The 20,490-nt window shown below is 42.3% G+C and overlaps 3 protein-coding genes across 5 annotated transcripts; 1 reads left to right on the top strand and 2 right to left on the bottom strand.

Moving 5' to 3' along the window:
• On the bottom strand, positions 1–6,003 carry has1 (hyaluronan synthase 1). Of its 2 annotated transcripts, XM_047597893.1 has the most exons (6): positions 5,855–6,003; positions 4,137–4,831; positions 3,815–4,040; positions 3,578–3,710; positions 3,027–3,457; positions 1–168 (listed from the first exon to the last, which is right to left on the bottom strand). In XM_047597893.1, exons 2-6 carry the CDS (start codon positions 4,818–4,820, stop codon positions 77–79), a joined length of 1,566 nt encoding a protein of 521 aa, XP_047453849.1. In that variant the 5' UTR covers positions 4,821–4,831; positions 5,855–6,003; the 3' UTR covers positions 1–76. The 2 variants fall into 2 exon arrangements, with proteins under 2 accessions (XP_047453849.1, XP_047453848.1); XM_047597892.1 differs by lacking the exon at positions 1–168 and having other exon boundaries at positions 1,876–3,457.
• A 2,466-nt stretch (positions 6,004–8,469) lies between these two features.
• LOC125017022 (trypsin-3-like) lies at positions 8,470–9,762 on the bottom strand. Of its 2 annotated transcripts, XM_047599851.1 has the most exons (5): positions 9,610–9,762; positions 9,360–9,513; positions 9,005–9,267; positions 8,785–8,921; positions 8,470–8,677 (listed from the first exon to the last, which is right to left on the bottom strand). In XM_047599851.1, exons 1-5 carry the CDS (start codon positions 9,647–9,649, stop codon positions 8,528–8,530), a joined length of 744 nt encoding a protein of 247 aa, XP_047455807.1. In that variant the 5' UTR covers positions 9,650–9,762; the 3' UTR covers positions 8,470–8,527. The 2 variants fall into 2 exon arrangements, with proteins under 2 accessions (XP_047455807.1, XP_047455806.1); XM_047599850.1 differs by lacking the exon at positions 9,610–9,762 and having other exon boundaries at positions 9,360–9,559.
• Positions 9,763–14,200: 4,438 nt separating this feature from the next.
• Positions 14,201–18,039, top strand: fpr1 (formyl peptide receptor 1). Its single transcript, XM_047597832.1, has 2 exons — positions 14,201–14,313; positions 14,928–18,039. Exon 2 carries the CDS (start codon positions 14,939–14,941, stop codon positions 16,106–16,108), a length of 1,170 nt encoding a protein of 389 aa, XP_047453788.1. The 5' UTR covers positions 14,201–14,313; positions 14,928–14,938; the 3' UTR covers positions 16,109–18,039.
• Positions 18,040–20,490: the final 2,451 nt, after the last annotated feature.

The raw sequence follows: 20,490 nt of genomic DNA on the forward strand, positions 1-20,490 counted from the left end.
ACACTCACAGAAATGAGTGTATGTTCCTCCTCCCACCTCTCTGATCATGTCTCTATGATGGGAAGTTTTCCTTTGCTCACGTTAAATTCCTTCTTCTCCTCGTGCTCATGTGAAACTCCACAGTGCGGCGTATCTCAAGGTCCTGTCCTGGGTCCCGTTCTGTTTGCCCTAAATATATTAATAATGAATTATTACTAAAGTTATCTCTTACCAGCAATATACAAATGACATTAAGTTATATTTTGTGTTGAAAGACTCAATTCACAAATTAGTTGACTTTGGTAGCTTAGCTCTGAGTAAACTTAAGTTGTTATTTATTGTTTAAACCTGAAAGCCTCTCCCTTTTGATTAGAAGAGGTACTCCATTACCAAACACTTTAAGATCAACCACTTTATCTCTTCTTTTACTTCAACCTAATCTAGTTTTCTTTTCTCTTTATTAATATTTAATCAATGTGTATATATCTGCTCTTTCTAATTTTAGGCATAATATGACCTCTCATATTATCAGAGATCATATATTTGTTTTATTTTATATGACGTTTATTGTTAGGTTAATCATATAGGTCCTGGTGAGTAGAAATACAGCACCCTGCATTAAAATACCACTTATGCCACAATTTCAAGTAAGAGACCCCGTTCAAGCTAATTTAGTCCCATTGTTCATTTCATCCACATTTTGCCCTTCCATATAGCTGTAATTGTTAACAAAACCTTTCCACTGAGTATGCTTCTCGCCTACACCTGCAATCAAAATATGCAGGCGCACTTGACATGTGCGTTAACGCTCATTGCATGGTAATCTGTATAATCAAGAGCCACTTTAATGTTGTTTATGAAATTTGTACTGATCCTAAACATTTGCCTGTTTATTCCATTCTGCATCCCGCTATTGAACTGTCAGTAGGTTTGTTACAGTGTTGCTCCTCCTCTTAACAACAACCAAGCAGGTCTACAATTTTTTGCTAGCATCACAAAGAGGCACTCCCTCTGCACTTTTACGGCTCTCTAAAAAGCTATAAAGGAAAAAGCTTCACCCTTCATACAAATATTTCCAAATAAAACAGAGCTCACAGGTCCTCCTAAAGTCAAATCGTTCACTTGAAGGTGATTAAAATCCTGTCCCACCCTGCACTATAACTGTGAAGCCGTCTTTATTAATTTTATTTTTACATGTAAATAATATGAAAACATTGGATCTGACAGAATGGACCTAACACAAATAGAGAAGATTTTTCTTTTAAATCACGTTTTAGAGTTGCACAATCTGATTCTCTACTAGGGATAGTGATGTTGACAGGCGGAAATCACTGTTAATATGTAAAAACATCAACATGAGTTATTGAGCACTGTTTTTCTAGTGATCCATAGTCTTTTTGAATTAATTAATTTGAATTATACTCAATTTCTGCATTTACATTATGATCAGTTTTCCATTTACCATCAGTTGAATAGCCCAAACAGAATAAAAATACCTCATATAACCTCCTAACAGACTCTGGCCTGGCCAGAATGACTTTACAATCTGTTTTAGTGGGGTAATATAAACTTAATAATAATTGAATAAGTAATAGTCCAGTTAACTGAAAACTATTAGTGTTTAATAACCGTGTAACTTTACAATCCAATCTGTACAAATCCATGCAAAAATTGACCAAAATTCTACAGAAGCCAAACAATGATTGTCCCACTGGTGTCCGACTTTTTCTTTTGTTTTAGGTTTCATCAGTTGAAATGACGTCATGTTTAGGATGCTGATGTGTAGCATGAAGCATACTTTGAAACTCTGAAATCTCTTCATGATCACATACTGAGTCCACTTTTCTAACATTTTCTGTCAACGAAGCGATTTTGATCCGAAACGAAACAGAACTGTTCCTGTTACAAAAATATTTTATTTGGACACATGTGCCCCAAACCACAAAACTTTCACATTTTCAGAACATTTTCCAGCCAGCGCAAACAAATGTATATACATATAAAACATCCAGGTTTTCCATTTTCCATATATTAAAACAAAGTGCATCTTACCCACGCTTCACATATCAATAGTAGGCACACAATTACTGTGTAAAATACCATATTTAATATTTTTTGTCTCATGTTGCAGTAAGTGGCTTAATGCTTTGGTTCAGTCTCGTTCACGTTTCTCACTGCTTCATATTCTCACTGCAGGTTTCCATATGTTCAAGTAATGCTGATGATCCAGTGCAATAACACCAACAGTGGTGAAGTTGACCAAACTGGCACAGCGACGCATGTTTAAGTTAAAAGTCTTTGTGTTGTAATCTAGTAAACTACATACAGTAGATGTACATGGACATATCTGAACACAAAATACATTCTACAAGATTTTTTTTTTTTTTTTTAAAAATCCTTGCCCACATTTCTTAAAACAGCAATACTTTTAAATAGTCTTTTGATGCCAATAATAAATATCTGATGAGCCACCTCTTCGGTCGTCATCTCACGAAGGAAAACCTGAGAAGTGCATGGACCACAAAGGCCCACAGTACAGTTTCATTTAAATGTGCAACAGCATCCTCATATCCGTTTAAATATTTGTTACTGTGTATGTAGTGTATGGATGTATTCAGTATACATATATGGATGTATATACATGTATGGATGTATTCAGTATTGCAATACTTCTTCTCTTTCGTGAGTTTGTTGTTTAGCAGCTGTATGAAACATGCCGCTCGGTAACGTGAGACAAAATAAATATTTATCATCTTGATAAATGGTTGAATTCAAATAAATTATCTTACAACTCCAGACCTACACACTTGTAACTACGTATTTTCCTGCTCGCTTCCTACATAACCTGCGGAACCACACCCAGTAGAGGAATATCATGAGCAGCCAATAGCACACGTAGGCCACACAACCAAATATAAGAAACTTGGTCTCAAGCATCTTAGCTGTAGTTGACCAGTCCAGCTGACTCTCTCTGTATATCGTGTATCCGACCCCGGCTAATAAAATGGAAGCCCACACCGACAGGGGGAGGAGGGGGATGTAGTTACCTACAATCTTACGCCTCCCCGACGTCCCCCAGCTGCTTTTGTTCATTGTGAGAATGGCAAAGTACTTCGCAGGCAGCAAGCTGGTCATGTACAGGGTGGAGTAGAGCGACATGAACACCATCACCATGTCTTTCCGCAGTAGGCAGGCGTAAGCCGCCTTCGCCAGCCCGATGAGCTGGATGCAGCACAGGATCCAGAGGATGTCCCACAGCGAGCCCGTCCAGAACAGATGGATGATTGTGGCGGTGACAAAGAACGGGAAAATGCCCGAGACAATGGACTCGTAGGTCATCCAGAGATGGTGCTTGTGCCACCACATTGCGTTGTAGAGCCACTCCCGAAAGTAAGACTTCGTCCAGCGAGTCTGCTGGTTGAGCCAGCGAAGGAACTGAGCGGGCGTCTCCGTGTAGCATTTAGAGAGTGCTGTGTACCTAAATGAGAGGAAAAACTACACATTAAAACACTTTCTATTTGACTTTGTAACATCAACTATTGATGTAATATCTCTACATAATAATAATGATAATAATAATAATAAAGAAGGGGCGTACTTTGTGGCGTAGCCCATGCTCAGCATGCGGTTGGTGAGATGCCTGTCGTCACCAAATGTGCAGTGAGTTCCCAAAAATGTCTGGTTGTACCAAGACTCCAAAAACTGCTGAAGGATGTCGTTCCTGTACAGACCTTCATGGAAAAAAAAAAGAGTTAGCTGTGAAATGTTACAACACAACACCTTTAAGCTATAGCTATTACTGCTTCTTTCTCAAAAACAAGAAAATAAGTCTTACCCAGAGGACCACTTATGCAGGACACGCAGTTGAAGAAGGACTGGCAGGACCTTTCAATGTTAAAAGCCATCCAGTACCGAAGGCTGCTCATGAAGCTGATGTATGAGTCTTTGAGGTTCAGGATCATCACGTCTCCTCCCACAGCACCATACTTAGGGTTACTCTCCAGCACCTTACACAGCTCCACCGTGGCCAGACAGTCCAGCTTAGTGTCTGAGTCACACACCTGAGGAGGACAAAGACATGTCACGTTAAGTGAAAAACGTTAATAGAAAATCTTCTGTAGAACATAGCTGTGAAAGAAAAGTAGAAAAGTAGGTACCTGTATATAGTCAACCGATGATCCGAGGGCTTTGAACGCTGTGTACATCACCTCCCGCTTCCCTCCCCACTTCTGCATGATGCACACACACCTCTTGCTCTGGATCAGATGCTCTACTACTTTTCTCTGTGGATCCTCTCCTGTCACATGATCAGCGTCTCCTCCTGAGCCCATTTCTTCATCCATCTGGATCTGGGTGGGATCCCATGTGTGATAGTTGTTCTTCCAAACGTAACAACCAGGATCCTCGTCCGCAAACACCTCTTTGAACATCTCCATCATGTACTGGTCGTCATCGGAGTTCCCATCCACCACCATGATGATTCGCAGCAGCTCAGGGGGATACTTAAGGGCCTTAATGGAGTTGAGACACTCTCTGAGATATTCAGGGTCCTCCTGGTAAGCCGATATAGTGAAGCCAATTGTTTTGGTGTAGGTGCAAGTGTCTGTGCGAGCTTTCATCCGCTTGTGCTCAATGAAGGCGAAGAGGCTCTGGATCAAGAGGTGGACTGAGAGGAGGACTCCATAAAAGCCAAAGGAGACGATCCCATACTTGGACGTCACCAGCTGGAAGCCCTGACCGTAGGCCCACACCATCACGGCCATCACCAGCAGAGCGAAGAGGAACGTGAGGGTGATGCGGACTATCGTCCCCAGCTTCTTCAATAAACGTTTCAGCTCCATTGTTTCTTTACCTAACGGACACAAAAACACCACGTGTTGGCGTACGGCTCGTGAAGACAGGATGCATGGCATGCACAGGTAAAAGTCTTCAGATAGGAGAACCACACATTGCAGAAACACAAAGACAGGGATACAAACGTTGCCATGGAAAGTTAGAAGCTCAAATCAGATCAGACACACAGCGTCTGCTTTCACTAGGCCTATGTCTTGTAAACACTTAAAGGATGGGGTCTCACTGGATGAGGTCACACTAAAAACACACACAGACTCAAGTCTGGGGAAAAGGGTGTTACGTGGAATCAGGCGTTTTATGTGGACATATTGTAGGTTAACGAGCTCCAACTTGGAAAATAATACCACTTGCAGATGCTTCAAGCTCCAGTATTGTCTTTAAACTCCTGGAAACTGAGGCTGTTAAAGAACATGTGCCACTGACAAGGACGCCCTACTGTAGCAAAAGCTCATACACCAGTACAGGTGATATAGAGGCAAGAGATGAAATAGTCTGTTCACATAATTCATCCTCAACTTTTAGTCATTTTATTTGATCTTACTTATGTCAGTTTCATATAAACTGAATAGTTAAGTATTTGTTTTTTGTTTGTTTTTTTTTCATCTTGTAGGCTATGTACTATGGATAAACAGTAAAACTGAGACTTTGCTACAATCGAAACAGAAACATCACAGAAACGAGAAACATAGGAGTAAACAGAGAAAACAGCTTGAATAATTGATCATATTAATAATTAGCCAAACACAAAACACCACAATAAATAACAGAAAGAATAAATATAAATTTGGTGTGCAGCTAATAGACTATCATCTTATCGGACTTACTTCTTTAAGTGAACCCGAGATTTATTTTTTTTTTTTTTTAACTTTTATTTACTTTATTTTTCTTCAATTTCGTATTTTTCAAGTCAGATAACGGTAATAATTTTGTTGTTGTTTAAATTCAGTTGCACAGAGAATCAAATGATCGGTGAAATAACGTATGAATAAATCAGTAGAAAGTTATTTCATTTAAGTCTTACCTTTCAAGTTTCGCTGCTGGCTTTAAACGTGTGAGACATCCACTCGGTGTTGAAGTTTGTTGGCTTTACTACTGGATAAGTTGGAGTGGAGATGGAGCCATGTGCGCGCTGTTTTATACGTGCACCCGCCCCCGACTCAGCCTGAGTCAGGAGGGAGGCGGAGGTCCCTCTGTCTGAGGACATCGTTTTGCGTGGGGCTGATTTGTTTCTTTGTCTTTGCCATGGAGATGCTAATTGTGCTACTGCAGCGGGTGAAGTTCCCAAACTTTAGGGTGGGAGCCTCAAACAGACCTGATGGTAAATGGTCTTGAGTCGGGGGGCTTTGGGGTATTCATTCATTCATTCATTCGTTCACCATCCATCCATTCATTCGCAGGCTCATTTATTAATCAATTCATTTGCTTATACGTATGCTTGCTTGTTTGTGATCCAAATGTCTGCTCTTGATCAGCTGATTGGCTATCAATCAATTAATGGGAGTGGGCTAAGAAAAAAAAGAGGGACGTGTAAAGCAGGGTTAAGAACTGAGAAGAGCAGAGAGAGGGAGGGTTAAACACAACTTTAGAAAATAGAGAAACATAGAGACATAAGGTTATGGTCTTCTTCCTGAACTTAATGAGAATAAGGTAATTCATTTGTTCTTTTGTGGTGTTTATTTTACAATGACCAACAACGTAGTGATATGTCACAATTATTTTAAAATACGGCAATGGGCGGTTCAAGCGCCCTGGAGTTATTGTGGATCGGCACAGAACGGAACATGCATGGTCGTGAAGAGATAAGTGTTCACAGTGAGTTCAATCAAGCTTGTTCAACTTGTTCAATAGTTGGATGTTGCCCTCTGCTGGCTCCGATTTGAAACTGCACGTGTAAAAAAATAAATAAATAAATGCAGGGGTAGAAAAGTGAAAGGAGGACTTTTTAAAGCAAGTGGGAGAGGACTGGAAGCTGGTGTCTTGGAGGGAAATGAAATAATGTCTGTTTTCTAGTTCTTGTACCGTACTTAAGAGGAAAAAGAGCCCTCTTATATGGTTCACTGTGCGGCTGCCACCGTCCTGACTTAACCATGATTACATCCCTGGAGAGTCATTTTGCAGGAAAATCTGTTGACCGCTCACGAAAGGTCCACACCCTTAGCCGCTGAGCTGGCCTGACCCGTCAACGCGTTTCATGTCAGACCCAAATAGAAGCCACCGGGAAGCTGATGTCATGTGTAGAAGCTGAGTGTGTGTAGGGATGGCGGACGGAACTGATTTATCGGATATGTTCCCGTGTGCCGAGATTTTCCAAGAGATCTGTTTGTTTTCCCTCATGTGCTGTATAACACCGCTATTGTGTTGTTCAGTGACGTGTTTGGGTGACACCTTTTTCCACAGTTTCGCATTATTTCACTATAAAACATCCACATACATGTTTGAATATAACAGAAGCTCTTCAGGTTAACATTCAACTTCTTTGCTTCTGATTCCTGTTTATGTCTCAATTTGTGTGAGAAGACTGTGGCTGAACGGCTGGTTTCTACTATCGTACGTCTGGCTAATCATTATAGTCACTGAGGGCCAAACTGCGTTGGTAATGTGGCCACTTCAAGAGCATGAACTCTAAAGCTCACTGCAGAAGGTTAAGATGGCTTTAACCAACCTGCCCTAAAGTCGAAGTAGCTCACAAACATGGGTTGTGGAATTCCAAAGGATTCAAAACACGGACATCTGTGTTACCAGGATCAACATCTTGTCCAAGATCATGTTAAAAGAAAAAAAAAAAGGATGAAGAAACGCAGCCTTGAGCATGATGTATAGCAATGAGAGCTATTTTTTGTGCAAGCTACAAGCCCTCAAAAACCTCATTATGGTTCCGTCTTTATGTGTTGGTCAAGCAAATGCCTGGTGACACACATCTGCTTTGCACCACACCCAAGCAACCACAATCAATCATTTTTAGGATTTTCTGTTCAAGTATTCCCACATGTGCACCTGATGCTGTTTGATTAGTAGTTCGGGGGCCTAGTTTGTCTAGCAAGACGCTCGGGCTGAATTTGGAATCTCGTACATCATTTAATAAACTGCAGATCAAAAAGCTGCTGATGAGTCAACTGTCTTGAGCACCACATTTGCAGCAGTAATTAGCGATCACTCTGCATGAGTGTGCGCCATGCCTTACAGTTTCCACCCACACAGGGCAGCGTGGCAACATGTTTTTGCCCTTTGTGATTTACAGTCGAGTGACTGTAAATGTGAGGCTTGTTCCTCAACTACTGCGGCAACTACAAGCATCAAACTCGTCTGCCCATTCATTGTCGAAGTCGTACAGAGCAGTTGCGAATGCTGTTACATCCTGAGAGGAAGCTAGATCGGTCACACTCGAAGATACTTGGCATCTTGATTAACAGCCACGGACTCAAAAGCTATGAATTACACACAAGTGGTTTTTCTGTCCCATATACTAGTGGCCTGCTTTTACTTATACACTTTTGTAGCATGTCTGTCTGTCTGTCAGCTTAGCTGGAGGAGAACTTTAGCTTCTTGTACAAGTACTCCCTACTGTGTGTTTCACGGGATGTTGTGTTCAGCCACGCACTAACAGATTAGTATGAACCACACAGAGAGAACATGAGGTCATGTAGTTCGACTTTACTGATGTTGGCAGTTCACAAGTAAATTCTCTGATGTCTTCTCAGCCAGACGCCATGGTCTTCTTTATCCAGGACACGTAGTTGCAAACCTTCGTGTACACTCCGGGCTTCTTTCTCTGAGCGCACCCATGCCCCCAAGACACAACTCCCTGAATCTCTCCGTCGCACATCATGGGACCCCCGGAGTCGCCCTGAGGTCAGAAGAGATGGGGTTATTTCATAGCTAGCAAGTCCTATTTATCGTGAGGCAGAAGCATTTGACGCTTCGCGTTACAGCAGCCCCTGGTCTCTACGTCACCTGGCAGGAGTCCTTCTCTCCCTCCAGATATCCGGCACAGATCATGTTTTCAGTGATTTGGAAAGGATACGCGTTGAAGCAGGTGTCGTCGCTCAGGAGAGGGACCTCCAGACACTGCAGCTTGTGCGGGTACTTCGCTGTGAAGACACGGTGAGAATCAGCGCCTTTAAACGACTTCTCGACTGAGTGCGGCATTTTGGAGAATTCGCACACAACTCACAGCCTTCGTCGCTGGGACGGATGCTTCCCCACCCGGAGACCTGGCACACGGTCCCATCCTCGGCGCAACCCGATGGCAGCGCGGCAGGACGCACGTAGCTGTTCAGAGTGGCGGGCTCGCTCAGTTTGATGAGCATGATGTCGCTGTCCTGCGTGCGGGGGTTGTAGTTAGGGTGGCGGATGAACTCGGCAGACATGATGTGCTGCTCTGTTCCCTCGGGTTCCCAGAGGTCATGCTCTCCCAGTCGAACTTCCACATTTGACCTGAAAGAATCAAACCGAACCTTCAAAGCCGCACCCGTCGGTCAGTGTCAACCGGCTGCCGCACTGTTAGAAAGGGAAAAGACGTTTCTTACTTGGATCTGCAGTGTGCAGCAGAGAGCACCCACTCGTTGGACAGGAGAATGCCCCCACAGTAATTGTAACCGGTGTAGAGTGACACTTGGTAGGGCACTGAGTTTTTCCTGCACTCGTACCCTCCCACAATCTTGTCATCTCCTTCCAGGGCAGCTGTAGATGGATTAAAAGTAATAATAATCAGTGTATCGCCATCCATCATTTATCTCTGGCCACATTCCCCGCCACCAATAAAATTTCGTGTTATACCTGCCCCCGCGAAGAGCGTCAGGAAAAGGAAAAGCTTCATGCCTCCTGCGTGTGTCACTGCCACATGAATGTGCCCTCATTCTCTCAGTTTCAGGTATTTGAGTCCTCTTATCTCCTTTTTCTCAAGGTCTTCCATCGTCAGATGTACACTTCAACATATGGCACATTTCCCCGCTGATACTGGGCTCAGCGAAAAACTATCGCACACCTCCCTTCCATGCTTATATCCTTTATTTTAAGTTGGGTTCACTGTAAAATTTTCCTTTTGTCACACGATCACACGCCGGACGTGATGTCAGCTGCCTTCAAATGAACTCGCGTGGTAATAGGTGCTCTGTGGACACAGGGTGCAAATCAGTTCATACAAATGTGTTTTTGTAATGTTCCGTCGGCTCAGATAAGACGATGTTTCAGCTTATCAGCAGCGCAGGATGTTTTAGTACATTTCAGTAAATGCGATATGTTGATATATCACTTCATATGCAAAGCAATGTCATCTTCAAAGTGGAGACTGACAGGAGGTTACCACAGAGTTGAAGCATAGACATACTACGTAGTTCACGGCTCCATTACTCATATATAAGCAGAGGTGTTTATCAGCACCAGACGGGAAAACATTTGAACACAAGGGTACATTTGCCCAAACCCTGTGATTATACACTTATGGTTAAAATATAACGCATTCCCGTCCAGCACAGGCAAGTTCTCCCCCACGCTCGTTGCTACGCGGCATGAGGCCACTTCACACCTCCTCCTACCTGCAAACCACTTCCTTGATTGCAAAGAATTTGCCTGACACCTTCGCGTAAAGATAACAACATCCCGTGTCACATCTTGTGTCTTGTTGATCTGGATTTAACCGAGGCCTGATGTGTTTTCATCACATCCTCAGCCAAAAACACGAGGCTGTGGGTTATTACAACCTTGAGTGACATTTATTAGAGGAAACTTAATAACCCCCCGAAAAAAAAAAAGTTAAAAGCACGTTTTAAGCGTGCAACAAATGCAGCTAGCTAATTGGTCAAAGGTGGAAAGGCCTTTGTCGGCCTCGCATATGACACACACATGGCTGTTAAGTTGCGCGTTCAGATTCGGTCGGTTTTCTCTGGAGTTAAAGGATAGTTTCCTTTTAAAACTCTCCCTGCAACCTGAAACTACCACAGACCTTCAGATATTTCCTACAATGCAGCAATTTTTTCCCAGACTTTTTTTCATTTAACCCTTGGTTACAGTATACCCCAATCTAACATTCTCTCTCCACTGAAGCTCAAAATACTCCCCGAAAAACAGGGAGAACACTCTCAGCCAATGTGTCTTTTGCCTTGCCAGACTTGTTTTCTGTCAGACAGAGCTGATTATTCATATCCCTTACGTCGGCTAAGAGGGAGCAGGCTTCGCGGTCGAAAGTAAGGGCGAATGCAAGGAAGTGGTTTAGGTTATTGAGGTTCAGCTTTTTTTCCCCCCTATGTGTGGCGTATTCATGGAAAAAAAATGTCACTGAGCCATAGGAGCGAGAGATGCTGGCACCGGTTTTTGACTCGGAAAAAACAAAATTCCTGACCTCTCCGCACCCGTGAGACAAAAGGTTTGATTTCCAGTCAGCGCCACAGCAAGATCAACAAACCTTTGAGGTTGCAGCAGATTGCCGCTATTTGTGTCCCCGTGACGGTGTAGAATGCGGAGGGTTTTTCGACGCAGCAGTTCGAGTGCCACTCCGCGCTCTTGCTACAAGAAGAAGAAGGATGTGGATGTGGAAATCCTTCGGTGTTTAGAAATGCTGAGATGTCCCAGTGTTTTGCCCTCGACAGCAATGAAATTACGGGTGTATTATGGTGGCGCTGGGAGCTGCAGCATGTTATTACCACTCCGCTATCCCACACACAAAGACGCGCACACATACAGTGGATGCACACACATTTTAGTCATGACTTTTTCTCCAAGCTGCTGTATTGAATAATAAGTCCCCAAACTCTGAGTGTGTATATCACTCTCTGCTAAAACTAAAGTCCCTTTAAAACCCCCACTGGTTGTTTTACACACCCAAATTGGTATTTGTGTGGCACACACATAATTGCACGTTTGGTTGGTAAATCAAGAACTCTGGCAAGCCCTGGGCTCTGAAGGCTTCCCTCAAACTATAGCCTTGAGATAGCTATTAATATCCCTCACAGACTGCAGCGAAACACTCTGCCTTTGAGTTCTGTCAGAGGACAGCACAGCAGAAACTCAAAAAAAAAAACAACAACAACAAAAAAGAAACAATAAAAGCACACATTTCAGCAGAGAAATAAAAACTAGGAGCTGTGTTGCCCAATAGTATCATGACCATATTAAACCAAGTAGCCATTCTGTCTAGACCTAGGCTAAAACGGGCATGTTATTTAGTGTCACAAATGGGAGCTGAACAGCAGAGCTGGGAGAGATGAAGACGATAACTGGGTCTGCTGATTTCGAATAGTTTTCCGTAGTTATAATAAATTGTTTTTGGACCTGGTGTAAAATGTCTCTCAATGTGGAAGTTTTTCAGATGCAGGAAACGCACGCGTTCAAAGAAAAAGGCAGCGACAGCGGAGACGTGGTTCCTCCCATCCTCCCGCACGCTCAAAGCCAGGGCGATACTCTGAACACACGCAGGAACTGAGAGCACGTAAAGGGACACATACACAGACATGTACTGTTTTCGCCTTCCCGCTCTCTTCATCCCACATTCTCCGTCCTTTCTTCCTCCGCCTCACATCTGGACCGCTGGCAGTTCCTGTGCGGTGTGTGCATACCCGAGAGAGGGACCCAGTGTTTGGGTTGGGCAGTATTTCTGGCAGCTCGCACTGTGTGAATGTGATCAGCTCAAATCCATCTCAGGCAAACCCCAATAATGCACATTAAGACATGTGTGGGTGGTGGAGCACTGAGGATAAAGAGGAATCATGTGGGGGGAAAAAATAAGCACTGAGCCAAACACGCTGAAAGGTAGAGCTTTACTCTGCAGACACGGGGCTGATTTCAAGTCTCCTTCCTGCTAACACTCCCTCGTGTCCAGCTTCCTTTTCATTATATTACCATTTCTTCACTCTCCTGGTTTTTCTTGATACCGAGGTTGATCAGCTCCACAGGAGCTGTTCGTGAGTTGTTCAAACGACGAAGGAGAATGAGAAACGATAATGTGTCAGGCAGGTGTAACAAGGAAAGTTCTGTTAATTGCAGCTCACATTTACTAAGGACGGGACACGAAACATTGCAATGAGGTGTACAGTTCTTTGCTTTTTTTTTTCAAAATCATTTTTATGTATCTTTTGGTATTTACAGTAAAGCTTCATGGAATGCACTGCGGGTGATTAAGTGACCACACACAAGGCATTCCTTTTTAATTTGTTCATGCAGAGTCTTGTTTGCTTAAACTCTCCTCGACGGCTGATAATTCGCAGAGTACTGTGGCAGTTTCTGACACATTAGAGATACTGTTCGGTTGTTTTCATATTTCAATAGAAATCGGATCAATACAGGAAACTGCGCAAACTAAAGCATGTGTGCACCGATCAGCCGCAACATTAAAACCACTCACAGAAGAAGTAAAAAACGTCGACCAGCTTGTGACAATGCGAAGCTTGGACCTGGATGTTACTCAGACATGTACCACCCACCTAGACCAGACCACATACCCCCACCCCATAGCAATGACATCCCCAGCAGGATGCAGCCTGACAGACACACACAAATGGTTTAGGAACAACTGAAAAAACATGAAGAACAGCACAAGGTGTTGACCTGGCCTCCGAATTCACTAGATCTCAAACTGATCAAGTATCTGGGATGATCCACAGAGACCCCTCTCCTCAACCCATAGGACCTAAAGGGCCCCCACTGAATATGCCCTGTTACCAGACACCACAGGACACCCTGAAGACCCATGTCCATTCTCTGATGAGTTGTTAAGCCTGAACAATGTATTTTAACACATTTATTCACAGAAAAATACTTCAAGGGCACAGCAGCGAAGACAGAGCCGAACGCTGTTTTGTAAAACTCCTGAGCCTAACTTTTTTTCACGGAGGCGTGTGTGACTTGCCGCATGCGCAAGGTGAGTGGAGACGTTTCCCACATGCCAAGATGTCAACCCAACACCGAGCAATTACCCTTAACCCCAAGCAAACATGAGCTCAACCCGCGAAGGGAAAAACACATTACGCAGCAGGAGCTATGGCGGTGGAATGAAAAGCCACAGCTCGACTCTTTGTCAGGTAGTCATCTCAGCAACCCACAATTTGTGCATTTAGTATTTGCGTTACTCCGTGTTTTCACTTTTGGAGTTTCCCAAAGGGCACAGACTGCCTCGTATAGCGTTTGGAGAAGACATGCCTTGGCATGAGTCCTTGAATCAGACTTCATATAAGCAGCCAAATGAGTGTCTGAATATTGCAAAGCATCTACATCTACTGCATGCACTGACTTAATGCACCTGTCAGTCATCGATGCATGTCTTTGTTTGTTTTTGTTTATTTCTACAAGTGCAGCGCATGGATACCAACTTGGTGCCAGAGGTTTAATGCTTTTCACGGGGTTGGGGGGGTTTGCTGCTGCTGCGCCCTGAGGTCCCGCCTTAATGTGACGTAACACGTCTAAGGAGTCAGAGATCCTAGATCCGAGATTTCCACAGAGCGCTCAGAGTTGACTGAGGAGGTTTCGTCTCAGCCTGGATCACTGAGGAAGGTACAGTGTCTGAAATTTTCTTTTCTTTTCTTTTTCTTTCTTTAAAAAAAACATGCATGAGCTAAAAAGAAGACAACAGAATAAAACGTGTGCATCTATAACTGTGGCCGCATCTGGAAAAAAAATTTGCGTCTTCACAAGACGTTGGTAGTTAAGTGCTTGGTTTAGTTACTTAAAATCGTTATTTGAGCGTGTAGCCTGTACCCGTAATATGCGGCATCCGTTTATTTTATTAAATAGATTTAAGTGCTTGGATTGTTCAAAACGTTTGCGCATCAGACTCTGTTCCTGTTTTATATTTGCTTTTAAGCATCAGGCAACTTTTTGGAGCACGTGCGCGTTGTGCGAGACTTGACGAATTGGCACAGATAATCAAGAAACACGCTATCATTTATTTGTCTGTCACCTCCTTGTTGTTGACTGCACTGAAGAAGCTGGGATCAGTGGTCCTCCTTATGTTCAAGTCATGCGTGTGTGAACAGCATATCCTATTGGCCTCTTGCTGGAACTAACATGGGAAGCTGAACTTATTTTTCAAGAGAGGAGTGGAGTTGAATCTATTACTTTTGCCAATCTTAAGGAGAATCTAACATTTGTTTTTGATTTTTTTTTAGGTTCTAAGACAATGATGGATCTTATGACAGCTATCAATCATATCAATGCTACAGCTGACAGCGGAAGAAACATCTCCATGTATGACAACGACGCATATGACTACAGGGAGGAGCACGACTACGGGGATGAGCAGGGCGACAAAGAAGACCACGACGGGCTGACTCAGTCCCTCAACATCATGTCGCTCGTGGTTTACTGCCTGGCCTTTGTCCTCGGTGTGCTCGGGAATGGAGTGGTTATCTGGGTGACCGGTTTCAAGATGAAGAAAACAGTTAACACAGTCTGGTTCCTCAACCTGGCTGTGGCTGACTTCCTCTTCACAGCCTTTCTCCCCTTGAGTGTGACATACACAGCTATGGATTTCCACTGGCCTTTTGGCAAGTTCATGTGCAAACTGAACAGCACCGTGACCTTCCTCAACATGTTTGCCAGTGTCTACATTCTGGTGGTGATCAGCGTGGACAGATACGTGTCTGTGGTGTGGCCCGTCTGGGCCCAGAACTACCGTAATTTACACAAGGCTTATTGTGTGAGCCTTGCAGTTTGGGTTCTGGCTTTGATCCTCAGCGCTCCGTATTTCATCTTCAGGGACACCGCGCCGTCAACCCACGACGAAAATAACATCAACTGCTTCAACAACTTTGCGCTGTCTGATGATTTTGAAACGGCCTCTGTGAACCAGCTGAGGCTGTTCCGTCACCAGGCCATGGTCATCACCCGCTTCCTGCTGGGATTCGTTATCCCCTTCACTGTCATTGTCTCCTGTTATGCCGTCATAATCCATCGCCTCAGGCGAAACCGCACCCTGGCCAGCCACTCAAGTCGCCCCTTCAAGATCATCGCCGCCATTATCATCACTTTCTTCCTGTGCTGGTGTCCATATCACACCTTGAGTCTCATTGAGTTGATGAATCACATGTCGGAAAACTCAAGTGAAACGCTGGAACTCGCCATTGCTGTCGGTACCCCTATAGCCACCAGTCTGGCTTTTCTCAACAGCTGCCTGAATCCACTGCTGTACGTGTTCATGGGCCAGGATTTCAAGGATAAAGTCCGCAAGTCCATCCTGAATATGTTGGAGACTGCCTTCCAGGAAGAGGTCTCTCGTTCTTATACCTATACAAACTCAATGGTCACCACTCGGAGCAAAGAGAAGTCAGTTTCTGATGCAGAGTTGTAACGATGCCAACTAACGAATGAAGAATGAATGAATGAATGAATGAATGAATGAATACTTAAACTGTATGAGGAACTTTATACAAAAAATCACTTGACTTTGTCACTTGAGTTTCAGAAAATAACTTGTCAAATTAAACTGTATGAGGAACTTTATACAAAAAATCACTTGACTCAGTCACTTGAGTTTCAGAAAATAACTTGTCAAATCTAAAATAGCATCCTCTCACTTAACCACACTGACTGATGGAAATATTGCACAATAGGTTGTCAATCAGTCCATTTAAAGGTGGGAACAAGCATTTTAGAGTGATGAAATGTTTTTTTTTTTTTTTTTTTTGGATGTTGTTGTTTGTTTGTTACTTTATTTATAGAGCACTATAGAGTTCTGTTGTTTTACATGTTGTGTATCAATACATGTGCAGGAGAGGATTAGGGCCACATAGGAAAACAATTCTTACTTTTTTAACAGTGCATTTGTTTCTTTTTACAGAACTACTCAAAGAATGCTCAATCTCAAAAGTCAAACAGATGTTAAAAAAAATCAGCGGATGGATGGATTGAAGTCAGAAATCTGATTTTAAACACCAAATTCAAAGTAAAAAATTTTTAAAAAAAAATCTAACTTTAAAAGAAAAAAATGAGTTTAAACCAATTTTGAATACTCAATCAAAATTATGATAAAAGAAAATTAAGTTACGTGATGTTTTTACAGTTGCCCCAGTCTTCTCCTGTATATACCCGTATTATATAGAGTACATTACACACTTGGTACATATGTAAATGAACCTGCATACACACATCCAAATTTAGGAAACTCTAATGCAAGCAGCTACTTTAACGTAAAGTTAACATGTGGCTGATAAAGGGAACATCTGTTATGTACACAATTGTCTGTGCACAATAGAAAAGAAAACAGGTGATATTTCAAGTGCACGTTATGTACAGACCATAAAATTATATTTTTCCCACCGTGCACAATAGTTGACTGTAAACTGGATTTCACTCGATATTAAATTAACCACGTGAAACAGAGTTGCCGTCAGACAACAGCGAGAACAGCATCAACAATGCTGCTCTTCTTGACGATAATGAGACACCACCTGTAATCCAACCGACACAGTTTCGCTGTCAGGTCGCGACCATCGCCTGCTTCCCCCTGTGGACTTGTTGTCTCTTTCACTGTCATTGTGTCCAGTTATGCCGTCATAATCCATCACCTCAGAAGAAGTCACGCGTGGCCCGCTGCTATTATCACATCCACTGCTCAATACACTCCTTTATGTGTTCATGGGTCAAAATTTCAAGGATGAGCTCTGCAGATCTGTCTAGTTGGAGGCTGCCTTCCAGGGGCCTAAGTCATGGGACGGCACTCAGAGCCCAGAGATTTTATTTTTTTTTTCCTCCAAATATTTAATAGAAATTCCTGTCACCAGTCTGTTTTTTTTTACCACGTGTCGTGTGACATCACAATGGAAACTGCATCTCTACATTATGCTAAAATAAACATGTCATTCCCATTTCCTTAATCAGCATATGAGCAATCTCCTACACAATGACAATGATTATGACGAATCATTATTGTTATGTTTAAGCTGCATTGGGTAATAAGTTTCAATTTCATCTGTAGATATGTTTCCCTCTTTTGGAAGTGTGGGGAATGCGAGGGGTTAAGTACATGCATGTTTTATCCGACCAGAAGTCAAAGAAAGCAATAATCAAATGAATCATCATCACATGAATTGCGCCATTAACCTTGTTTCTGTTGAAAACAGTGTAAATTTGATGTTGTTGTTTTTTTTGTCTTTTTTTTTAATAACTATTATTATTTTTGCTTATTTTAGCCACTAAGAGTTCATCAGTGCCAATAACGAGCATGACTGATTGTCCTTGCTGTTTCCACTATTTCTATTATTAAAATATTTTTGGATTAAACCGGTTTGTCCAATCATATGTCTCATAAACACGAGTGCTCAAAACAATTGCTTCCTTAAATTGCGTTTTATGTGCTTGCGTCCAAAGCTCCTCTGATGCAACAACTAAAACTGCTTCATCAGAATTAACAACAACTATTACCAACAGAGGGTGCTGTCTTACACGTCGGGTGCTGGAGGAAGTCCGTCTTCAGAACGCAAATGCAGATGGGCTCTGACTTTTTTGTTGCTTTTAATCATGTAGCAGAGCAACACATCTGTTCACACCATTTTTTTGTTTGTTTGTTTTGTTTTTGTTTTTACTTTTCAGTGCATTCCAGTCAGGCACCAGAAATGTAGTCATGGCTGATTCAGTGACAAGTCCAGGGTGCGGACAAATAGTCTTGTGTCAGTAATGTGCGTTTTTTTTTTTTGTTTGTTTGTTTTTTTCCCCCCGTTTTTTTTGACGGCGTGTGGCCCTTGAGGACACTCTTAAAGAAGAAAAGAGTTGTAAGCAACATGTTGCCATTTTTTTTTTTTTTTTTTAAAAAAAAAGCTATTGTGTAATTATGAAGTTTATAAATAAAACTGAGGAGTAGTCACGTGTCATGCCGGCGTTTGCTGTCTATCCTGTTGGCCGTCACTGTGCGTCTTTAAGCCGGGATGGCCGAGCGGTCTAAGGCGCTGCGTGGGTTCGAATCCCACTTCTGACAATAAATTTATTAAGCGGCCAGTAGAGATTATATGATCAGTTTCTCCCTGGATCAGCGACGTCTTATGTAGAATCGTTTCCAAAATGAGAGATCAACACAACTGGTCAAATCTCTTTAATTAGCTGCTGTGTTTAATTTTATGGCCCAATAAAATGCATGATAATGCATTTAAGAACTGTTAGTCAAAAATGTTGTTTTTTTGTTTTTGTTTTTGTTTTTTGTCTTGATACTAGTATCCCTAAAACATCCCAGAATGAATCATTTTACACTGAGATTGTTTGATTTAGACGGCTGGGATATGTTCCAGCAACCCCCACGACCCTAGTGAGGATAACTGGTTGTAGAAGATGAGATGAGATTATTTGAGTTATGGAAGTGTCTTTATGTTTGGCTCAGGTCTCAGTAAAGTTTTTCTATGTGTACCGTTCCATAATAGTTCATTAAAATCTGATGTAAGTGACTAACTCATAACTTATGCACGATGTGCCATAATCTGATTGTATTCCCGTATAACTTCCCCCAGATTTCTATATTTATTTATGTGTTTTATTACTTTTTTTTATTATTTTCACAAATCTTTAAAATGTCTCTAACAGGGCGTCCTGCTTTATTCAGTCAAAAGTCATATGCACAAACTGTACGGTCACGATAGTTAAAGAAAATCATCAAATATTCAGATGTTAGGAACAAGAATGAATGATAAATGCTCAGAATCACTGACAGTGCTCCAGTCTTTGTCCTCTTCTTAAGTGCATACCTGTCACCTGGGCCAAGCTGTAGATTATTTAACAGTGAGTTTATTAATAGCACAAAACTAGACAGTCCAAGGTATGCATCATGTGTTTTATGTGAACTAACCTGCATGCACACATAAATACACTCACTGACTGTGAGCAGCTGCCTTATTTTGAAAAAAAGAAACCAGTCGTAATTTTAGAATCTGCATGTTTGTGTGTATGATTGTGTGCAATGTAAAGATAATATTCACTTGTACATGATAGAAAGGAAAGCAGGTAATGGTTCAAGTGGCAGTTATGTATGGGCCATAGTTTCGGCTGCGCTCAATAGAAGAAAAGAAGCTACAAATGTGAAATGCAGGAGAAATCTTGACTCAATCACAGCAGAAATAGGTCCGTGCCGGAGATTCATTTCACAACTTCCTACTGACGCACAACTAAATAAGGCCACTCACGACATTACAATCACCATTGTGACAAAATAAGACAAACGCAACACTACCACAAAGAACATCTTTGAGTACATAAGTGAGAGTGACGTAAACAGCTGCATTCACTCTGTTAACACATTTTCAATAAAGAAATCACCCTGGAAAGCATACTTCTAACTTCAGTCAGTGTGCTCCAGTGTTTCTTTTTCTGCTTCAGTGTGATCGAGTCAGTTAGGTTGTTAAGTGGGTGAACACAGATCCAAAGTGATATTTGTTTTAATGTTCACAGGTTCAGATGAGGCTGAAGGTGACGGTTTTGGTATGAGGCCGGTTGGATATGGCACGTCAGGAGTTAGTGGTTCTGCAAGTATGTTGGATGAAACTGTCAAGGATGAGTCTAAAATACATGAAGGTGTCAGATACTGATCAACTGCTTCTCAGTATGTGGTAGTGGGGTTCAGACCAAACTGTTCATGTTATCGGTCAGCTGCACATAAAGGTGGATTATTGTAACTGGGCTGTTGTTATTAAGCACTGCATGGCAATGTATGCTCACCGGCCACCTAAGGTACACCTTGCTAGTAAAAGGTTG

This window comes from Mugil cephalus, chromosome 11, assembly GCF_022458985.1.
Source record: "Mugil cephalus isolate CIBA_MC_2020 chromosome 11, CIBA_Mcephalus_1.1, whole genome shotgun sequence".
NCBI lineage: Eukaryota > Metazoa > Chordata > Actinopteri > Mugiliformes > Mugilidae > Mugil > Mugil cephalus.

Bases quoted from the DNA above. Each gene is read 5' to 3' on its own strand.
- LOC125017022 (XM_047599850.1), bottom strand. From the start codon at position 9,559: ATGGATGGCGATACACTGATTATTATTACTTTTAATCCATCTACAGCT. The intron at 9,268-9,359 runs GTAAGAAACGTC...TGATTCTTTCAG, and splicing joins GCTGCACACTGCAGATCCAA to GTCAAATGTGGAAGTTCGAC. The intron at 8,678-8,784 runs GTGACGTAGAGA...TTCTGACCTCAG, and splicing joins GAGAGAAGGACTCCTGCCAG to GGCGACTCCGGGGGTCCCAT.
- fpr1 (XM_047597832.1), top strand. From the start codon at position 14,939: ATGATGGATCTTATGACAGCTATCAATCATATCAATGCTACAGCTGAC.
- has1 (XM_047597892.1), bottom strand. From the start codon at position 4,820: ATGGAGCTGAAACGTTTATTGAAGAAGCTGGGGACGATAGTCCGCATC. The intron at 3,711-3,814 runs GTAAGACTTATT...TTTTCCATGAAG, and splicing joins CTGCATAAGTGGTCCTCTGG to GTCTGTACAGGAACGACATC. The intron at 3,458-3,577 runs GTACGCCCCTTC...CCTCTCATTTAG, and splicing joins AGCATGGGCTACGCCACAAA to GTACACAGCACTCTCTAAAT.